General features: G+C 42.1%; 1 protein-coding gene across 1 annotated transcript in view; it reads left to right on the top strand.

Moving 5' to 3' along the window:
* The window catches only part of WDR7 (WD repeat domain 7), a 337,551-nt gene extending 322,028 nt beyond the window's left edge, over nucleotides 1–15,523 (top strand). The window contains exon 28 of the mRNA XM_040632480.1: nucleotides 14,938–15,523. Within this exon, the coding sequence (XP_040488414.1) occupies nucleotides 14,938–15,069 (132 nt within the window). The 3' untranslated portion in view covers nucleotides 15,070–15,523. The remainder of the gene's footprint in view (nucleotides 1–14,937) is intronic.
* The last annotated feature ends 906 nt before the right edge of the window (nucleotides 15,524–16,429 follow it).

Genomic DNA, 16,429 nt, shown 5'->3' with positions numbered 1-16,429 from the left:
CGCAGTTTATAAGCAGATTGCTAACAAAGTGCATTCTGAGTTAAAAACAAACAAACAAAAAATTTTCCAAGAAGGATTCATGTTTGCTTGGGAAGAACGTAAATTAAAACATCAAAGCAGTTTGTTTCCCTTAAGGATTGTTGGATAGCTTGTCAGTGCTGGAGGGCAACAAGTGGGCTAGTGTTATTGATTTTCACCTTGTGTTACCAAAACATTTTTCATTGACAAATATTAATTGCTTATTAAGTGCTAAAGAGTTTGATGATCCAAATATTGAATTTTGTAATGAATTGGGCTTTTAGTTTTGCTTATCATTAGGCAATATGATTGCATTAAAAGATATAAAAGTTTAAGCCAGCATATCTTCCACTCTAGAATGTCAAATAGGTATTGCTGTAGAGTTTAATCTCGGCAGTAGGATATTTAATTCATTTTCCTTTGCACTTAAGTTGACTGCTCTTTAGCCAAACTATAAGGAATGCTTGTTTCAGTATGCATTGTATGACTATAATTAGTAAAGTATACAGTGTATCTTGCATTAATTCTAGTTTATCAATCTAGTGAATCATTGAAATTTCTACCAGAACAATGTTGGTGATTGTGATCATTAATAATACTAGTCTTTATAAATCATTAATTTAAACTATTTCTCCTTTTGAAAAGGATCTGCAAATCAAAGTGAGCAACCACAATACGTGTGTGTGTGTGTGTGTGTGTGTACGTGGGCACACACACACAAATACATACAACTTCCATTTTTAATTCCTTTTTGGTGTCTTTCCTAACTTTTTAATAGTGTGTCTTTTTTGTCTTTTTGTAATTGTATTCAGAGACATCTTTTATATAATGATCTTTCTAAAATATTGAAAGCTGTGGATAACAGATGAAATTAAGCAAAGTTAAAAGTAGAGAAATTAGACTGTCAGTTTGGGCAACTAACTAATATTGGTAGCTTAGAATATTCTAGTTCAAATATCTGTTTTCGATTCTAGAAATTTGACCTTTTAATAATTTATTTCCTGATCTCCAACTTGAATAATTACTACTTGATAAAAAGATTAAATGTTATCAAACTCCAAAACAGTTTTATTAGCTCTTTCATCTCTCTGAGGCCCTTCCCCTGGTAGGGACCTCCACCCTTCCATCCTTGCCCTTCCTGACTTTTCACCGTCTGCTCCTCATGGGTTCTCTTTGTCACTTACATGTGATTTAACAGATATTCGTGGAATGAACTGCCACGCACCAAGCACAGTGCTGAGTGGCAGATCAGTGAGTCCCGAATCTGCCTCTCCTTCCCTAAGCCTTTTCCTGAGCTCCACATTCATCTTTCGAACTTGCCGACATATTTCCAACTACCTGCTTAGGTTACTATCTACCTATCTCAAACTAGCTCGTTGCGATTTCCCACCTCCCCCTATGTTCGCAACCTAAAAACACATTCTTTCTCCTGTGTCTTCCGGTTCAGGTCGCCATATCCCGGTGTACCCAGCGCGCCCCTTTCCTGCCCACACCCAGTACCGCATCCAGTTCCTGACTGATCTGCTACATCTGCGGCTTACCCTGTCCTTTGCTTTCCTAGTTCCTTTCTCCTTTTCCCTCCGCTGGAATTTTCTTAGAACTGTCTGATCTGACCATTTTCCTGTTTAAAAACTTCAGAAAACTCCCTGTTGACTGTGAACTGAAGTCCAGATTTCTTGGCACAACAAACAGGCGGTAGATAGCCTGGCCATAGCTACCTTTTTGCCTCATCCGCAAACCCTGCCTCTCCCCGGTGCGCCCCCACCCCTGCCCTTCCCTTGGCAGAGTGACACAGGAATGCCTGCTGCTCTCCTGAGCCTCTCTCATGTGTTTCATCTATCCGCGTAGAATGGCCTTTTGCTTCTGGGTAACTTCTGCTCATCCTTTAAAGCTCAACTCAGATGCCACCTTAACTCTGTACCCTGGTCTGACATTTCCTACCCCAAACGGAGAGTGCGGCCTGTTCATCTGCGTTTCCGTGGCAGTATGCACGCATCTATATGGGGCCATTAATGACCCTGTGCAATAGCTGCTTACGGTCAGTCTGTCTCTCTTCTCTCCCCGATTCACTGGCAGGTGTCGAGTCTCATCTCTGTACTCTGACACAGCCCCTAGGACATCATAAACTCTCAGTAAACATTTTTAAGTACATTTGCGCTGGAAATACCGAATTCCACGAAGTAAGCAGGACAGAGATTATCCTTATTTTACAAATAAGCAAATTGTGTCTCAGGAACTTTTGCTGATTCATAAACCCAGCAAGGACAAATTCTAATCCACTAGATAAACATAAAATAGTTTAAGGAGAAGTCAGAGGACTGACAAGCAAAGTCCGTGTGATTTTGCCACAGTAATTACTCTGGAATATTTGCAAATGCAATTGGTATGTGAAAGAAAAGTCCATATATGTTATTGTATTTGTTTCATTGCTATTTTAACATTGAGAAAAATTTTGAATGTTACATGGAAGTTAGGAAGGTAATTTTATATTTTTGTAACTTCACATTTCTTAACAGAAGAGATGTACTTGTAATATACAACAGCATTAATTAGGTTATGTTCCACACTAATCTGACTTTCTCTTTTAATAAGGTGAAGAGGCGTGGTAAGCCCCATGTAAAAGTGTGAAATTTCTGAATCTATATTATGTATTAATAGATATACTCTATTGTTCTCCAAAATAAATACAAGCCAAAAGATGTGATAACATATTGGTCAATATATATATGAATTTTTAAGTGTATATAATACCTTAATTTTCTGTAATACTTTTTTAAAAGATTTTATTTTAGAGAGAGAAAGAGAAGACACGTGTGGGGGGGGGCAGAGAGGAAGAGAGAGAGAGATAATTTCATGCAGACTCTGTGCTGAGCGTGGGGCCCGACATGGCGCTCAATCTCAGGACCCTGAGTTCACAACGTGAGCCGAAATCAAACGTCGGAAGCTCGACCGACTGAGCCACCCAGGTGCCCCTCTATAACACTTTTTAAGTGATTTCTTTTTTTGGAATGGTAAAAATGTTAAATCCTTTTGAAATGTGTTTTTGAATAGTGTAAATTCTGTAGCTTAGTACAATCTGTGTGAGACGGTTTTATGTCATGAGGTATAGACCAGGCAAGAGAGGTGAGCCAGCACGCGTGTGAAGGCCGTGTCCTGCTACTGCAGCCAAAAGCCGTCTTCTGTTTACCTTGACCCAGATCAGAACCCGCAAAATGCTGCGTCCGTCAGTTTCCGGTGGACGTGTGTCTGCCGCCGGCCTGCTGTGTAAGGGCCTACCGTGGTCCGAGAGGGGACAGAGATGAACGTCACCGTGCGTGTTCCCAGGGAACTCCAAGTGCGAGCAATTGCGGCACAGTGTTGCCTTTAACACCACTACTCTGAAAAATTCTCTAACCATTTTATATTCAATTCTTAGGAATCCTTTGAATATTTAACAACCCTGTTTTCAGTCTGGGAATATAAGAACAAAACTTTGTTCATTTTAAGATTTCTAGCATGAGTTTGAATAGATTTATGTTAGAAATACTGATTTAAAAAACATTTAGCTTTGGGTCTGCCCAAATCTGAAGAAACCATTTTTTGTAACTTTTGAAGCATATGTGAGTTATACACTTTAATCGTTTTATAATTATTTCATACCAGCAGTGTGAATATTTGACAATAATTTATTCACTCTCTTTTTATTTAAAACTGAGCCACATTTATCTAAATCACATCAGCATTCAGTGTTTCCGTATCCATGAATCATCTTTAAATATGACTAATTTTTAAATGTTGATGCAAACTGTTACGGTTTGAATCAACATCTTTATACTTTCTAGTGTTATCATTATTGAGTTTAAGAGTCTCATAATATTAACGCACTACTGTCACTACAGCAGGCAAAAATTAGTGGTAACTACGTTTTAAAATAATTGGAAGTTTGTGATGTCTGGGATTTTTGGCAAACGTAATTTCAAAGTATGACTATATAAAATTGATCATTTCAACATGCAAAGAAAGGACATATCAGTTATGTATAGCTTAATTGGGTATTTTATAGTTACCTCATCCTGAAAATATTTGGTCTGCTAGAGCAGACGAGGGGTGGGGTGTGCGTGCAAATGAACATGTGTGGTCAGCGCCTCATTATCTGTAGTAAGAGAAGGAAGAAGCGCTTAAACATTAATAAGTGAGACTTATGGAAAATTTATTCTTTGAGTCTGAAAAACTTCCTCAGTTGAAGAAAAGGGGAAAGAAACCCTCCTAAAACCTGAAGATATATTTAATAAAGGCTGCTGTTATGATGACCATAACATTTTAAAGCTGGAAAACAGCTAAAGTCTTAACTGCTTATTCTCTATTTTTTTATTCATAGACCTTCCTTTTTAAAGTGAATTTTGGGGGCACCTGAGTGGCCCAGTCAGTTGAGCGTCTGCCTTCGGCTCAGGTCATGATCCTGGGGTGCTGGGATCAAGCCCCATGCGGGGCTCCCTGCTCTGTGGGGAGTCTGCTTCTCTTTCCCCCTTTGGCCCTCCCCCCTGCTTACACATACTCTCTCTCTCTCAAATGAAAAAAAAAATCTTTAAAAAACTGAAAAAATGAAGTGAATTTTGATCATTTATAATTGATATTAGTGAAAATCTAAGCTTCAATATCATAAAAATCTGAAATTATTACTAATGTCTAAATGACAATAGTAAAGCCATCTTGAGCATTTATGTTGATTCTTACTGTTCTTGGATAAGGGTGTGTGTGAATGTGTAGGCACGTGCCTGTAGGTGTATAATCCTCCACAAATTTCAAAAACTCTTGCCAATGTCGTAAGGATTACCAATATGTAGATATTGAAAAGCTCCTTTAATTCATCTGCGTCAGTTAGCTTATCCCCAGATGGCTCTTAAGGAGCTTTTAGTCACTGAGAACGGGCCGTATGTGCTGCAGCTGGGTTCAGGACTGAAGACAGACCGGGAACTTGAGGCACTATATCTTAGAATCAAACTTAAGGTAGCTCGCTTTATTACATTTATCCTTAAATCTATTTTCCATTTAGATGTTAAAATGATACCAAATCTACTTGTCTTTCGCCCCGAATGTATATTCTTTTCAATTAGATAGTGATAGAAAACTCAATTCATCGAATGGCTCCCATACCCTTTGGCTGGGAAGCCGGCACAACGGGTTGACTCTGTATCAGAGAGTTGGCATAATGTGAATAACAAGTATTGCCTCGGCCCTCCATCAGGAAAAGAAATTATAGAGATAAACAACCCATTTTCAACCCTCAAATCTCTGTTCAAAATCATTATAGAATCGCCAAAGGGCAGCATCTAGGCTTATGTGCTTACACTGTAGGAGATAGTACAGCCAATAAGGAAAACCTGGTCTCTCTCTAAAAATACTAGAGAGTTTGAGGAATACGTTTACCATCTACTTTCTTTCAGTCAATACTTTTAGTATCTGTGTTTTGTGTCCCGAGTGAGAAAGAGCCAAGTCCCTAATTTTATACTGATTCTTTCTCAAGAAGTGCTTATTTATGGTACCTGTAGGTAGACGTTGCTTCTTTGGGGCACAGGTGAGCTAATGGGACCCAGGGCCAGGGAGGGAGGCTCTGATGAGAGATTTGGGACCATCATACTGTATGGCACAGGTGAGCTAATGGGACCCAGGGCCAGGGAGGGAGGCTCTGATGAGAGATTTGGGACCATCATACTGTATGGCCAACACAGGCCATCCTCTTCCTCCCATCCAGTGAAGAATGATGGCAGCTTCTAATCCTTCAGCCTCTGTTTCAAGATGTTTAAACTGCTGGAAACCGGGTCAAGGAAAGAGTTTCTCTTTGCCCACCACTGCTGTGGGGGCCGAGGGACGTGCTTCTGCCCGTGTGTGTAGGACTGCTGGGGCGGGTGAGCTCCCTTGGGAGACCCGGGCTTTTCTGCCTGGCAGTGCCGACTGTCATTTAGTGGAATGACATCCCCTCACAGGGCCGGCAGGGGGGGCCTGCACCAGCATGCGAAGGGAGATTGGACCAATCCAGGGACCCTCCTCCAGACCCCCTGGATGTGGAAACCACCTGCGCTCCGGTGTCTAGGGATCTGGGAGGCCCCCTGGTGTTGAGGGGGCCGGTGGAGCACTTTCCCAGCAAGGGCCAGCTCCACCACCGCCCCTGCTCTCAGGCAGCCGGCTCTGGCCGCCTGGGCTGAAGCTGGGCCACCACCGGACGTTCCTCAAAATCTGTGTTATTGGGCACGGGAAAGTCATTTAGAAATATTGGTGTATCATGTACTTAAGTGCCAGTTACATGCAAATCGGGTGTGTAGTAATGGAAGCGTGGCAGCTTACAGGTTTCTTGTACCTGGTATTCTGTGAGGCCACAGGCTCCGGAGCCACGCTGCCTGATTCTAATCAAAATAAATTACTCTGCTTCTCTGTGCCTCGGTTTTGTCATCTGTAAGGTAGGGGATCTTATCTTGTAGTGTTAATCTGTAACGATGAAGAAGTGTATATAAAAGTACAGAACATATGCTATGAAAGTTTCTCCTTAGGCTTTCTGGAACCCCCGCAGTGCCTGGCACAGCCGTGCATGCTTATGGACCTGTTAATGTACAATTTTAGAACGTATTTGAAGGATGACAAAAGCTGCTTTGCAGTTGGCCTTTGATAAATCCAGTTTTTTTTGTTTTAAATTAAGGTATGAAGTTATAGGAGTCATTTTTTATCAGTGACCACAGTCATAAGCCAGAAGCTGTGTTCTTTAAGCCAACTTAAAGCCAAGCGATAGTTGTGTCAAGAATTGTTAAGTTGCAGGAGTAGAGAGCACGTGATAGAATAGGCTCTTTGGACAGTGATTGGGTCAGAGTACATTTTTAAATGAAAAATAAAGAACCAGAATGCAAAATTCGCACAGGCGACTTTTGGAAAGGATAGGGGGAAAAGATTGAAAACAGGGACTGGCAGCCTGTGGTTTTGTCGGAGGAGGCCCCTGGAGGCAGTGCAGCACAGCCAAGGCCACCCGCCGGGCGCAGGTGTCCACAGCCCGCCTTCCTAGCGACGACGGGTGGGGGGCACTGTGCATGTCAGCCGTCTGCGTGCCAAGAACTTTACCGAAGCTTTTCCTAGGCACGGTCGCAGTGTTCTGGTAATAAGCCTAGTGCGGGCCTTCCTGCCTGGTGCTCTGAGCAACTGTAAGGATACCCGGTCACCAGGGCCAGTTCAATCAGTTTGAAATTCCACATTTTGAGACATGGTTAAATAAGGTGGCTTTAAGGTACCATCCAACTCTACGATGGCATGATCGGAAAAGCTTGGAGAGAGTTTAAGGAAAAATCACAGATGCGATTGAAAAGTTGGAAAATGAGACTTGGAAGTATTATAGACACTGAGTTTTTTTTTTTTTTTTAATCCCGAAAATACAAAATAAGTTTCAAAAAAAAGGGGGCAAGTTGCAGTAACAGTCCTCAAGTCTGTAAAAGGTTACAGTGCTGATAGGTGAGTGGCTGTTCCCCATCTCTGCAGAGACCAAAGCAGGACGAAGTGGGCTCACACTGCAGCATTTTGGGTTTAGATTTGATACAAGGAAAAATTTCCTGACAACACACACTGTTCAACACAGAAAAGGGTCCTCAGGGGAGATTTTAGAATCTTCTCTAGAGATATTTGAAAACAGAATAGATTTTCATCTGTCTGGCGGACCTAAAGCAGCCCTGTTCACATATAGAAAAGAACGGGTGACCTTTCGGTGTTCTTGGCAACGTCATAGGACCTCAAGAGCCCACACACTAAAAGGCTGGAAAAGGCTTATCAGTTCATAGTAGTAATTAAATTTTACTTGGGTCTTCTCATTGGCCATAAATAAAACTTTTTTTTAATGGCATCATCTGCCTAAGTTATTTGTTTCCTTGAGCAGTTGAACCTTGAATATATAATAAAATTTTCACAAATTGGTTGCTTCAAAGAAAAGAAAGGGGGAGGTTTTTTTCCGGAATGTAATTAATTCTTAACTTTTCAACTCTTGAAATGGCTCTTCTTTGATGAGTCTTCGCCTTGCCTAACAAACAGAGCTGTCAGTCAGAGCGATGTCTTTGTCTTCTCTCTGCTTTGAGCGGTTACCTCCCTGCCAGTCAGCCGTGAAATCAGGGGCCTCGAGTATTGGGATGTCAGAAAGGCGTGTCCATCAGACCCTGGCTCACTGTCCTTCTCTGCCCTTTTCTGACTTTGGCCTAGTCTGTAAGAGATGTCAAATGTATGGTTGGTGCTTCCGGGGCAGAGGTGAGTGTGTCCTGAACCTCCCTTGGCTTTGTTGCTATCCTTAAGAGGAACCAGCACTAGGAAAATGTCCGTATTTGTAGGTCTTTGTTATTACTCTTCTTCTCAGGGCTCATCCTACTTCCTAGGCGCTCACTTCTCTGAATATCTGGCCCACCTCCAGCCTGTTTCCAGTCTCTGTATGCATACTTCATTCAGGTTCTCCTTACGCTGGGGACGTCTGCCGTGCTGGTCCCTCATGAAAGCATATTTATACTCTTTGCTCTGTCCAAACACGTTCCAGGGAAAATACCTTGGCCAATTGCTTCATTGTATTTTTAGAAATTTCAGGGACCATGTGCAGCCAACTGGGGACATACTCCAGCTCAGCAGACCTTCCAAGCACCCCCAAATCACAACTGCCTATGTTAATCCTAAACTAGCCGTGCTGCTCCCCGAGAAGGCCTACAACCAGCATGGCCTTCTCCGCTCTCGCCCCTATAGACATCCGGTGAGGCTGTGACGTGCAGCCCCGGTTCTTTTATTTACCAGGTCGTTTTAGTACGGGTCGTATAAAACACATGGTCCGTACTTTATTAACCTTCCCTTGTGATGGTGCTCATGATAACACCTTACCAACTTCAAGAAACGTTTTCTTCAAAGGGGATCCCTCCTACATTGTTGGTGGGAATGCAAGTTGGTACAGCCACTCTGGAAAACAGTGTGGAGGTCCCTTAAAAAGTTAAAAATTGAGCTACCCTATGACCCAGCCATTGCACTACTGGGTATTTACCCCAAAGATACAGATGTAGCTAAGAGAAGGGTCATATGCACCCCAATGTTCATAGCAGCATTGTCCACAATAGCTAAATCGTGGAAGGAAGTGAGATGCCCTTCAACAGATGACTGGATTAAGAAGTTGTGGTCCATATATACAATGGAATATTACTCAGCTATCAGAAAGAACGAGTTCTCAACATTTGCTACAACATGGACGGCACTGGAGGAGATAATGCTAAGTGAAATAAGTCAAGCAGAGAAAGACAAATATCATATGATTTCTCTCATCTATGGAACATAAATAGGATGATTGGTAGGGGAAGAAAGTGATAAAGAAAGGGGGGTAATCAGAAGGGGAATGAAACATGAGAGACTATGGACTCTGAGAAACAAACTGAGGGCCTCAGAGGGGAGGGGGTGGGGGAATGGGATAGACCGGTGATGGGTAGTAAGGAGGGCACGTATTGCATGGTGCACTGGGTGTTATACGCAACTAATGAATCATCGAACTTTACATTGGAAACCAGGGATGTACTGTATGGTGACTAACATAATATAATAAAAAATCATTAAAAAAAAAAAAAGAAACGTTTTCTTCGCACTCTATGTCGAAAGTAGTAAAATATTTTGTTTGGTTGGGGTTTTTTCCCTCCCCTTTAAAGAGGCAGTGAGACCTGCAAATAAATATAAAATGTTCTCTTTGATCTTGTTCAGTCTCTAAGGTAATAGAGCCCTACATTTGGTTTCAGTTCTCAGACTTGTCCTTTGGAAGCCAAGTATCAAGAACTCCAGGAAGAAACAGACCATGTAAAGAGCAGTTTTCAAGAAAATATCCTAGACAGTCATAGCTTCTGTGGACACTGACCATGTCATATTTGAAATCTGTGCTTCTCCTTCTCTGTACAGGAGGGCTAATTGTGTTTCTTTGCAGAGTGCATGGAAAGTGCCTGTTAAAATTGCTTGGCAAGTTCGAGCATTGCTCATTATTAATCCTGCCTCCCAGTTCCTTTTCTTTGGTAAGAAACACGGGAGGGGGTGTTTAACAGTTCAACACTCTGTCTCCTGCTAGGGCTAATTGCTTGATTTCTTTTATTGTTCATAGCACTTCTTGAATTAGATTAATTTCTTTATGTTCCATTTCTGTCTTTTCAAGACAGCAATTACTTTGACGAAAAATATACCAAGACATGATACTCGTTCGCATATAAATGTAGACCACGCCTCCATTTATTTTGAAACCTGTTGTTCTGGGAAATATTCTTTAATGTTCAGCATTTAAGATGCCAACCCTGGGGTTTACCCCATCCAGAGCACTTAACAGTTTCCCGGTGATCCCCGCACGGCTGCCTCTCTAATGCCGGAAGCGAGGTTAAAGTCAATTCAGGTGGTGCCGGCATAGTTCTGAGTTCAGAGATTCGGAACAAAAGACAATGGCCACATTTCCATTACACTGCGTTCTGAAGCACCTCTCGGGCAGAGACTATAATGAACTCACCAGATGGAGCAAACCTTTGAAAACAGTGAGCTTCCCTGAGCTATCGTGAGTGGTACTTGCTTTCTTATAGGACAACAGGTCTCTGAGCTGACACTGCAGTTCGCGTTCCAGGGTTTTCTATAGGCCACTTTAAGGTACCCTGTGGGGCGCCTAGCAGTATCTTACCACGTGCACGCGCGTGCTCGCATGTGCATGTGCGTGTGTGTGTGTTCTGATCTTAAGTGTAGTGCCCCTTTGCCCAAAACAGACTTTAAAGAAACTAACAAATGCAGTTCAGTATCTAATGGGACCTCAGCAACAACAAATGGAAGCAGGACAATGATTGTGAAATGAGGACGCACTCACCACTATACACCAGGACGAACATAGGTCAGTCCGGCGTCTTGTGGCGGTAACGCAAGCACGTGTTGAGATTATGTAATTATTGTCACATGATACAGGAAAGCACCAACATTTACCTGGAGAGGTAAACATGTTACTGGCAGAAAAGGCCAAGCTGACATTTAATTCACAGGATCTTCTGTTAGAGACACTGGATAACATAAGGAAGAGTGTCCTCAGCTGACGCAGAAGTAGTCTTCAAGTGGATGTTTTAAATGCCCACCTTCTGTAAAAGATGAAGACGTCATGTGAAAATATTTTGTGAAGACTTTTCTGAAGGAGCCAGCATGTCTGGTTTTCTGCCTTTACAACGGGGCTGACTTAGCCTCACAGATACGTTCACGTGACCATGGCGTTGGTACATTCTTTGGACCTGCTGGCTTATGGCCACCTCACTGTTGCATTCTTATTGTCCGAAGCACATCCTGGTTGCTGACGAAGGAGGGATGCTAATCTGAAGGAGGGCAGGTTTAGCATTCCGTTTCGAGATTTAGGGGCCCAAACTCCAAAAGGAGGATCTTCCACTTCTACACAGAGTTGGGCTTTGGGGGGCTGCAAGAAGGGCCTATTTTTCTCAGGAGCTTTTAGTCTACTCACATTTAAATGCATACTAGGACCCCAGAACATGGAAGAAACTGTTTTGGTTTGCTTTTTTTTTTAGTATAATTGACACACGATGTTACATTAGTTTCAGGTGTACAACATAGTGATTCTACAAATGTATACCTTATGCTGTGCTCCCCACAAGCGTAGCTACCCCCGTCAGCGTAGAACACTATTACAGTATCATCGACTGTATTTCTTATGCTGTGCCTTTTATTCCCATGACGTATTCATTCCATACCTGGAATCCTGGATGTCCCACTCCCTTCATCCATTTTGTCCATCCCCTTCTCCCCTCGCCCTTCTGGCAACCATCGGTTTGTTCTCTGTGTTTATAGGTCTGATTCTGCTCTTTGTTCATGGTTTTTTTTTAGGTTCCACATATAAATGAAATCATAAGGTAGTTGTCTTTCAGTCTAACTTAATTCACTTAGCATAATGCCCTCTAGGTCTGGCCATGTCGTCACAAGTGGCATGTTCTCGTCTTTATGGCTGCGTAATATTTGTGTGTGCGCACGCGCGCATATACACCGCATCTTCCTTATCCATTCGTTTATTGATGGACTTAGGTCGCTTCTATATCTTGGCTATTGTAAATAATGCTGCAGTAAACATAGGGGGGCATATATCTTTTCGAATTAGTGTTCTCCTTTTCTTTGGGTAGATGCCCAGAGGTGGAATCCTTGGATCATATGGTATTTCTGTTCTTAATTTTTTGAGAAGCCTCCATTCTGTTTTCTGCGGTGGCTATACCAGTTTGCGTTCCCATCAACATTGTAGCGACAGTTCCTTTTTCTCCCTATCCTTGCCAACACTTTTTATTTCTTGCAGAGGAATATATTTTGAATCAGGTATTCTTAATGGAAGGGTTGCATTAAATGCCGGGAGAGACCTGGCAGGAAATAAGGGAGCCAGACAGCGCGTGTTAGCTGCTCGGGCCCTCTTGTGTGTGGGGGATGGAACTGGGGAAGTGGAGGGCGAGTGTCCAGGCCGAAGGGGCTGTCTCACTTCATCCCTGGCTGTTGTGGCCGCGTGCGAACGAAGGCCTAGGATTGCCGAGCTCCCAGTCTTTCCAGAGAAGCTAGAAATCTTAATTTTACATGATATCTGATGAATTAGAACGTGGACCCAGAAAACATCGTTTTAAACATCTTTCAGGCCCAACCAAACACACCTACAATCTGGTTTCAGCTCAAGGGTCTTCAGTTTGCAACCTCTGTTTTTAAAGCAAGGCCTTACTAAACAACTATCTTAACTATAACATAGCTTTAAATTGGCCCCATAAGCTTTCAGATTTTTAGCAGAACTGAATCTTGATTTTAAAAAACAATTAAAGATGTTTTCTAGGGAGCTCAGTAAATTGACTTCGTAAGTGGGAATTGTCAGTTTTTCCCTTTTAATTGGTTAAGTTCTTTACCTTCATCCACAATAATTTTCATTTGAGTGTAGATGGCAGAATACTTATTCAGCATGCTCACCTGTTGCTTAATTTAGCACCACATTGGTGGCCTAACACCATGGATAGTCACCATATCTGTTTGATGAAATGTTTAATGAAATGAAATCTGTTTTTAGACTACCTAGTATGCTCGCTGATACTGATTCTGGGATATATGATTAGGGCATTTCTTTTTCATTAAATCGTGTACTCAAGTAATCAAGTTCTGTGATTGTTTACATTTGTCTAATCATTTTTCCCAGTTTTATTGAGATACAGTTGACATATAACATTTATGTTTAAGGTGTACCTGTGATGGTTTGATTAACTTATATATTGGAAATGACTACCACCCCAGCATTAGCTAACACTTCCCTCTTGTCACATAATTACATTTTTTTTTTTATTGCTGAGAACCTTTAAGATCTACTGTCTTAGCAACTTTCAAATCTATACGTCTGGTCATCTAAGTGAGGAGGAGTAATGCAAACAGTAATATCACTTATTGGATTCTTATTATGCGCCATCTGTGCAGAGTGCTGCGTACCTAGTAACTCATTTAATCTTCACGGAGCTCTTTGAGGCGGGCATTATCTACGCCCTCATTGTCATCATCCCTGCTTTCTAGACGTGGGTGCTCTGAGGTTAAGTGACTCACATCATCTGTCCTAGGTCCTTCAGCAAGGAGTAGAGCCCGAATGCAAGCCAGGCTGCCTGACTCCGAGCAGAGTTCTCTGCCGGCCCGAAGCCCAGTGTTTTACCAGCAGAACGTGTTTTCTCCGAGTGTGGAGAAACAGGCATTGTTTTGGATCCCACGGTGCCCCGAAAGTCTAATGACAGAAAAGAACAAAATCCAAAGAGCAGCTGAGGAACAGGCTGTACCTCCATCCCTCTCTCCTCCCTCCACCCTCACTTTAATCACTCAGCTGTGAATTATGAGACTCTTCTTACTGAAATTTACAGTATGTGTGGGGCTGAGTCACCTAATGAGCCTGATGTTCCCACCGGGACTCAGGGTTCACAATTGTTCCTCAAAAAATAGCAGATGGAAATAAACCTTCCTGGTATTGTCTTAGTTTAAGAGAACGTATTTCTCCATTCCTCTCAGACAAAGGGAGGAGACCAACCCACGGCTTGTAAGCAGAGTGAATAGTGGTCAATGAGGTAGAGGTATGATCTTTGGTAGTTGACCGTGAGAGGACTTTAATACAGTATTATGCTAATTTGCTTAGTATGCCAGTATTTTTGATAACTTAATATCATGAAACTTGAGTGTAATTTTTTATTAGTAAAGACCTTTTATCATAGACCTACTCTAAAATACAACTCCCTTTTTTCAGTTCGTGGTTAAATCAACGATAGCTATTTGGCAGAGGCTCAGAATTATCCCTGTTAAATTGTTTTTAATAGTATTTGATTTATATATGTGCTCAAACCTCCACCAGGGATGTGTGTATGTTTACTAATTGCAGCCACATGCATTTAAACACAGTGTTATTGGTGGGAAATGAAGCATAAAACATGAAAAATGTATAATTATTAAGAGTTGAAATTACAGTTTTTACCTCTTTCCAGAACAGGGATGTTATGACGCAGCTTTGATTGTTTTTCATTTCAGATGAGTGAGGTTCCTTCACAGGTTTGGTGATCACTTGCTTACCTTCCTAATTAATTGTAAAATTCTTCCCTCTAATGGACATAAATGAATTAACACATTCGTTCGCCCATTAATATACGCTTTTCCTTTGGACTTATGCTGTTCTCCCAACTCAGATACAGGTAGATTCTTCAGAACAAGATTAAATAAAGCCCTTGGATATAGCAGTGAGAGAACTTTGGTAGCTTTCCCTATTTTTCTAATCCGTTGTTTAAATCAAGAACGTAGCGGCATAACGGTATCTAATCTCCATGGCATAACTTGTTCAACATTGAATGTTTGCCTGTGTATGTGCAGTTGTTCTGTGCACTGCAGCCCATTAATGACTGCACTTTATTTTAGACAATCCATGGACACAAGGGACCAATCACTGCAGTGGCCTTTGCTCCTGATGGACGGTATCTTGCCACCTACTCAAATACAGACAGCCACATTTCTTTCTGGCAGGTAAGTGTAGATGCCACGGGGTGTTGAAGTAGGCTGCATGAGTCACTTTCACTAAGCAAGGCTTCCTGTGAGGCCGGCCCACCAGCCCTTCCTCCTGCCCCCCCGCCTTCAACAAACATCAGGTATTTATTGCTGACTGATTCTGTGCCACATGCTAGCATGCAGGGTGCGCTGAGAATACAGTTGGCCATCTGGAGGGAGTGGGGTCTGCTCTCACAGAGCTTGAGGTCTGAGGGAGACGCATGCAAATAAGCAGCAATTATATAATACAGAGGGGAGCCTGAGAAGAAGGCTATGGGACCGATTCACAGAGGAAGTGACATCTGAACTGAGACTGGATAATGCTGAGGAAGGGCCAGATGGTAAGGGTAGGGCAGATTTAGGGAAAGGGAGCAGCCTTTCAGTGGTAAGCAAGGGCCCGGCGTGCCTGAGGGCCTGGCCAGAAAGGCATGGGGCCCGGGGGACCCTGCACAAGGATACGAACAACTCCAGCGGCGGAGGTACATGGGAAAGGCAGCCGGTATTACCTCATATCCGCTTTGTATTATCTCATTTCTGTTTGCGTTCCCAGGAGTTTCCACCATAAGGCTCTTCCATTCCCAACTATCAAAAACATTTTCAAAAACCCGGTATCATTGAGTGGCAGTTCTGGCGAAGTCTATGTTTAGTCTGATTAAATATAATTTGAGCACCTAATTTTTACAATAGAACTTGTTTTATCCTCCATTGATTAATCCCCATCCCATCTTTTTCAAATTATCTTCCTCTAAATAGTTCAAAAAATTAAACATTCAACTCCCTCCCTCTCATGAAAACCAATTGAAAATTTGGTTTATTTACCTTCACTTTCTCGGATGCAAATATGTTTTATGGTCGGTTTATTGCCTTGAAAACTTTAAAAATAGTTTAATAAGACTTCATTTAACGATGGTTTTAAAAAATCAATACCTAATAAAATAAAAGCAGATATCATTTGCTTAATTAACATATACATTAAGCATGACAACTTCCAAATCTGTCTACCAGACTTTTCCTGCTCTTCATCTAATTTAGTTTTTCCAGTTTATTTTCTCATTATCTTTTCTCCCAGAATATATCTAGCATCTGTTGGCTCTTCGCTCTTTCTGGGAGAGCTCCCTGGTCCCCATTTCCCCCAGCGGGCCACCCTTTGAGTCCTGTCAGTTTGCACTGTCGCAGTGCCCGCCAGCCCACTAGGCATCCATAAAGTGGACCTCGCAACACTTCTTTAAAGGGTTTCCCCATGGCTGGTTTTTTTTCCACAAGTGGTCTCTGTTTCAGCTGTACTTTGATACAAATTTTCTGCTATTTGCCACTCTCCCGGAATCCCAGAGGAGGTTTATATAAGGTCCACATTCATTCCCACATT

The sequence above is a fragment of the Ursus maritimus genome, unplaced genomic scaffold, assembly GCF_017311325.1.
Source record: "Ursus maritimus isolate PB19 unplaced genomic scaffold, ASM1731132v1 scaffold_18, whole genome shotgun sequence".
Lineage (NCBI taxonomy): Eukaryota > Metazoa > Chordata > Mammalia > Carnivora > Ursidae > Ursus > Ursus maritimus.
Note: the sequence above shows the minus strand (reverse complement) of the source record. Positions and strands in the feature narration are given on the sequence as shown.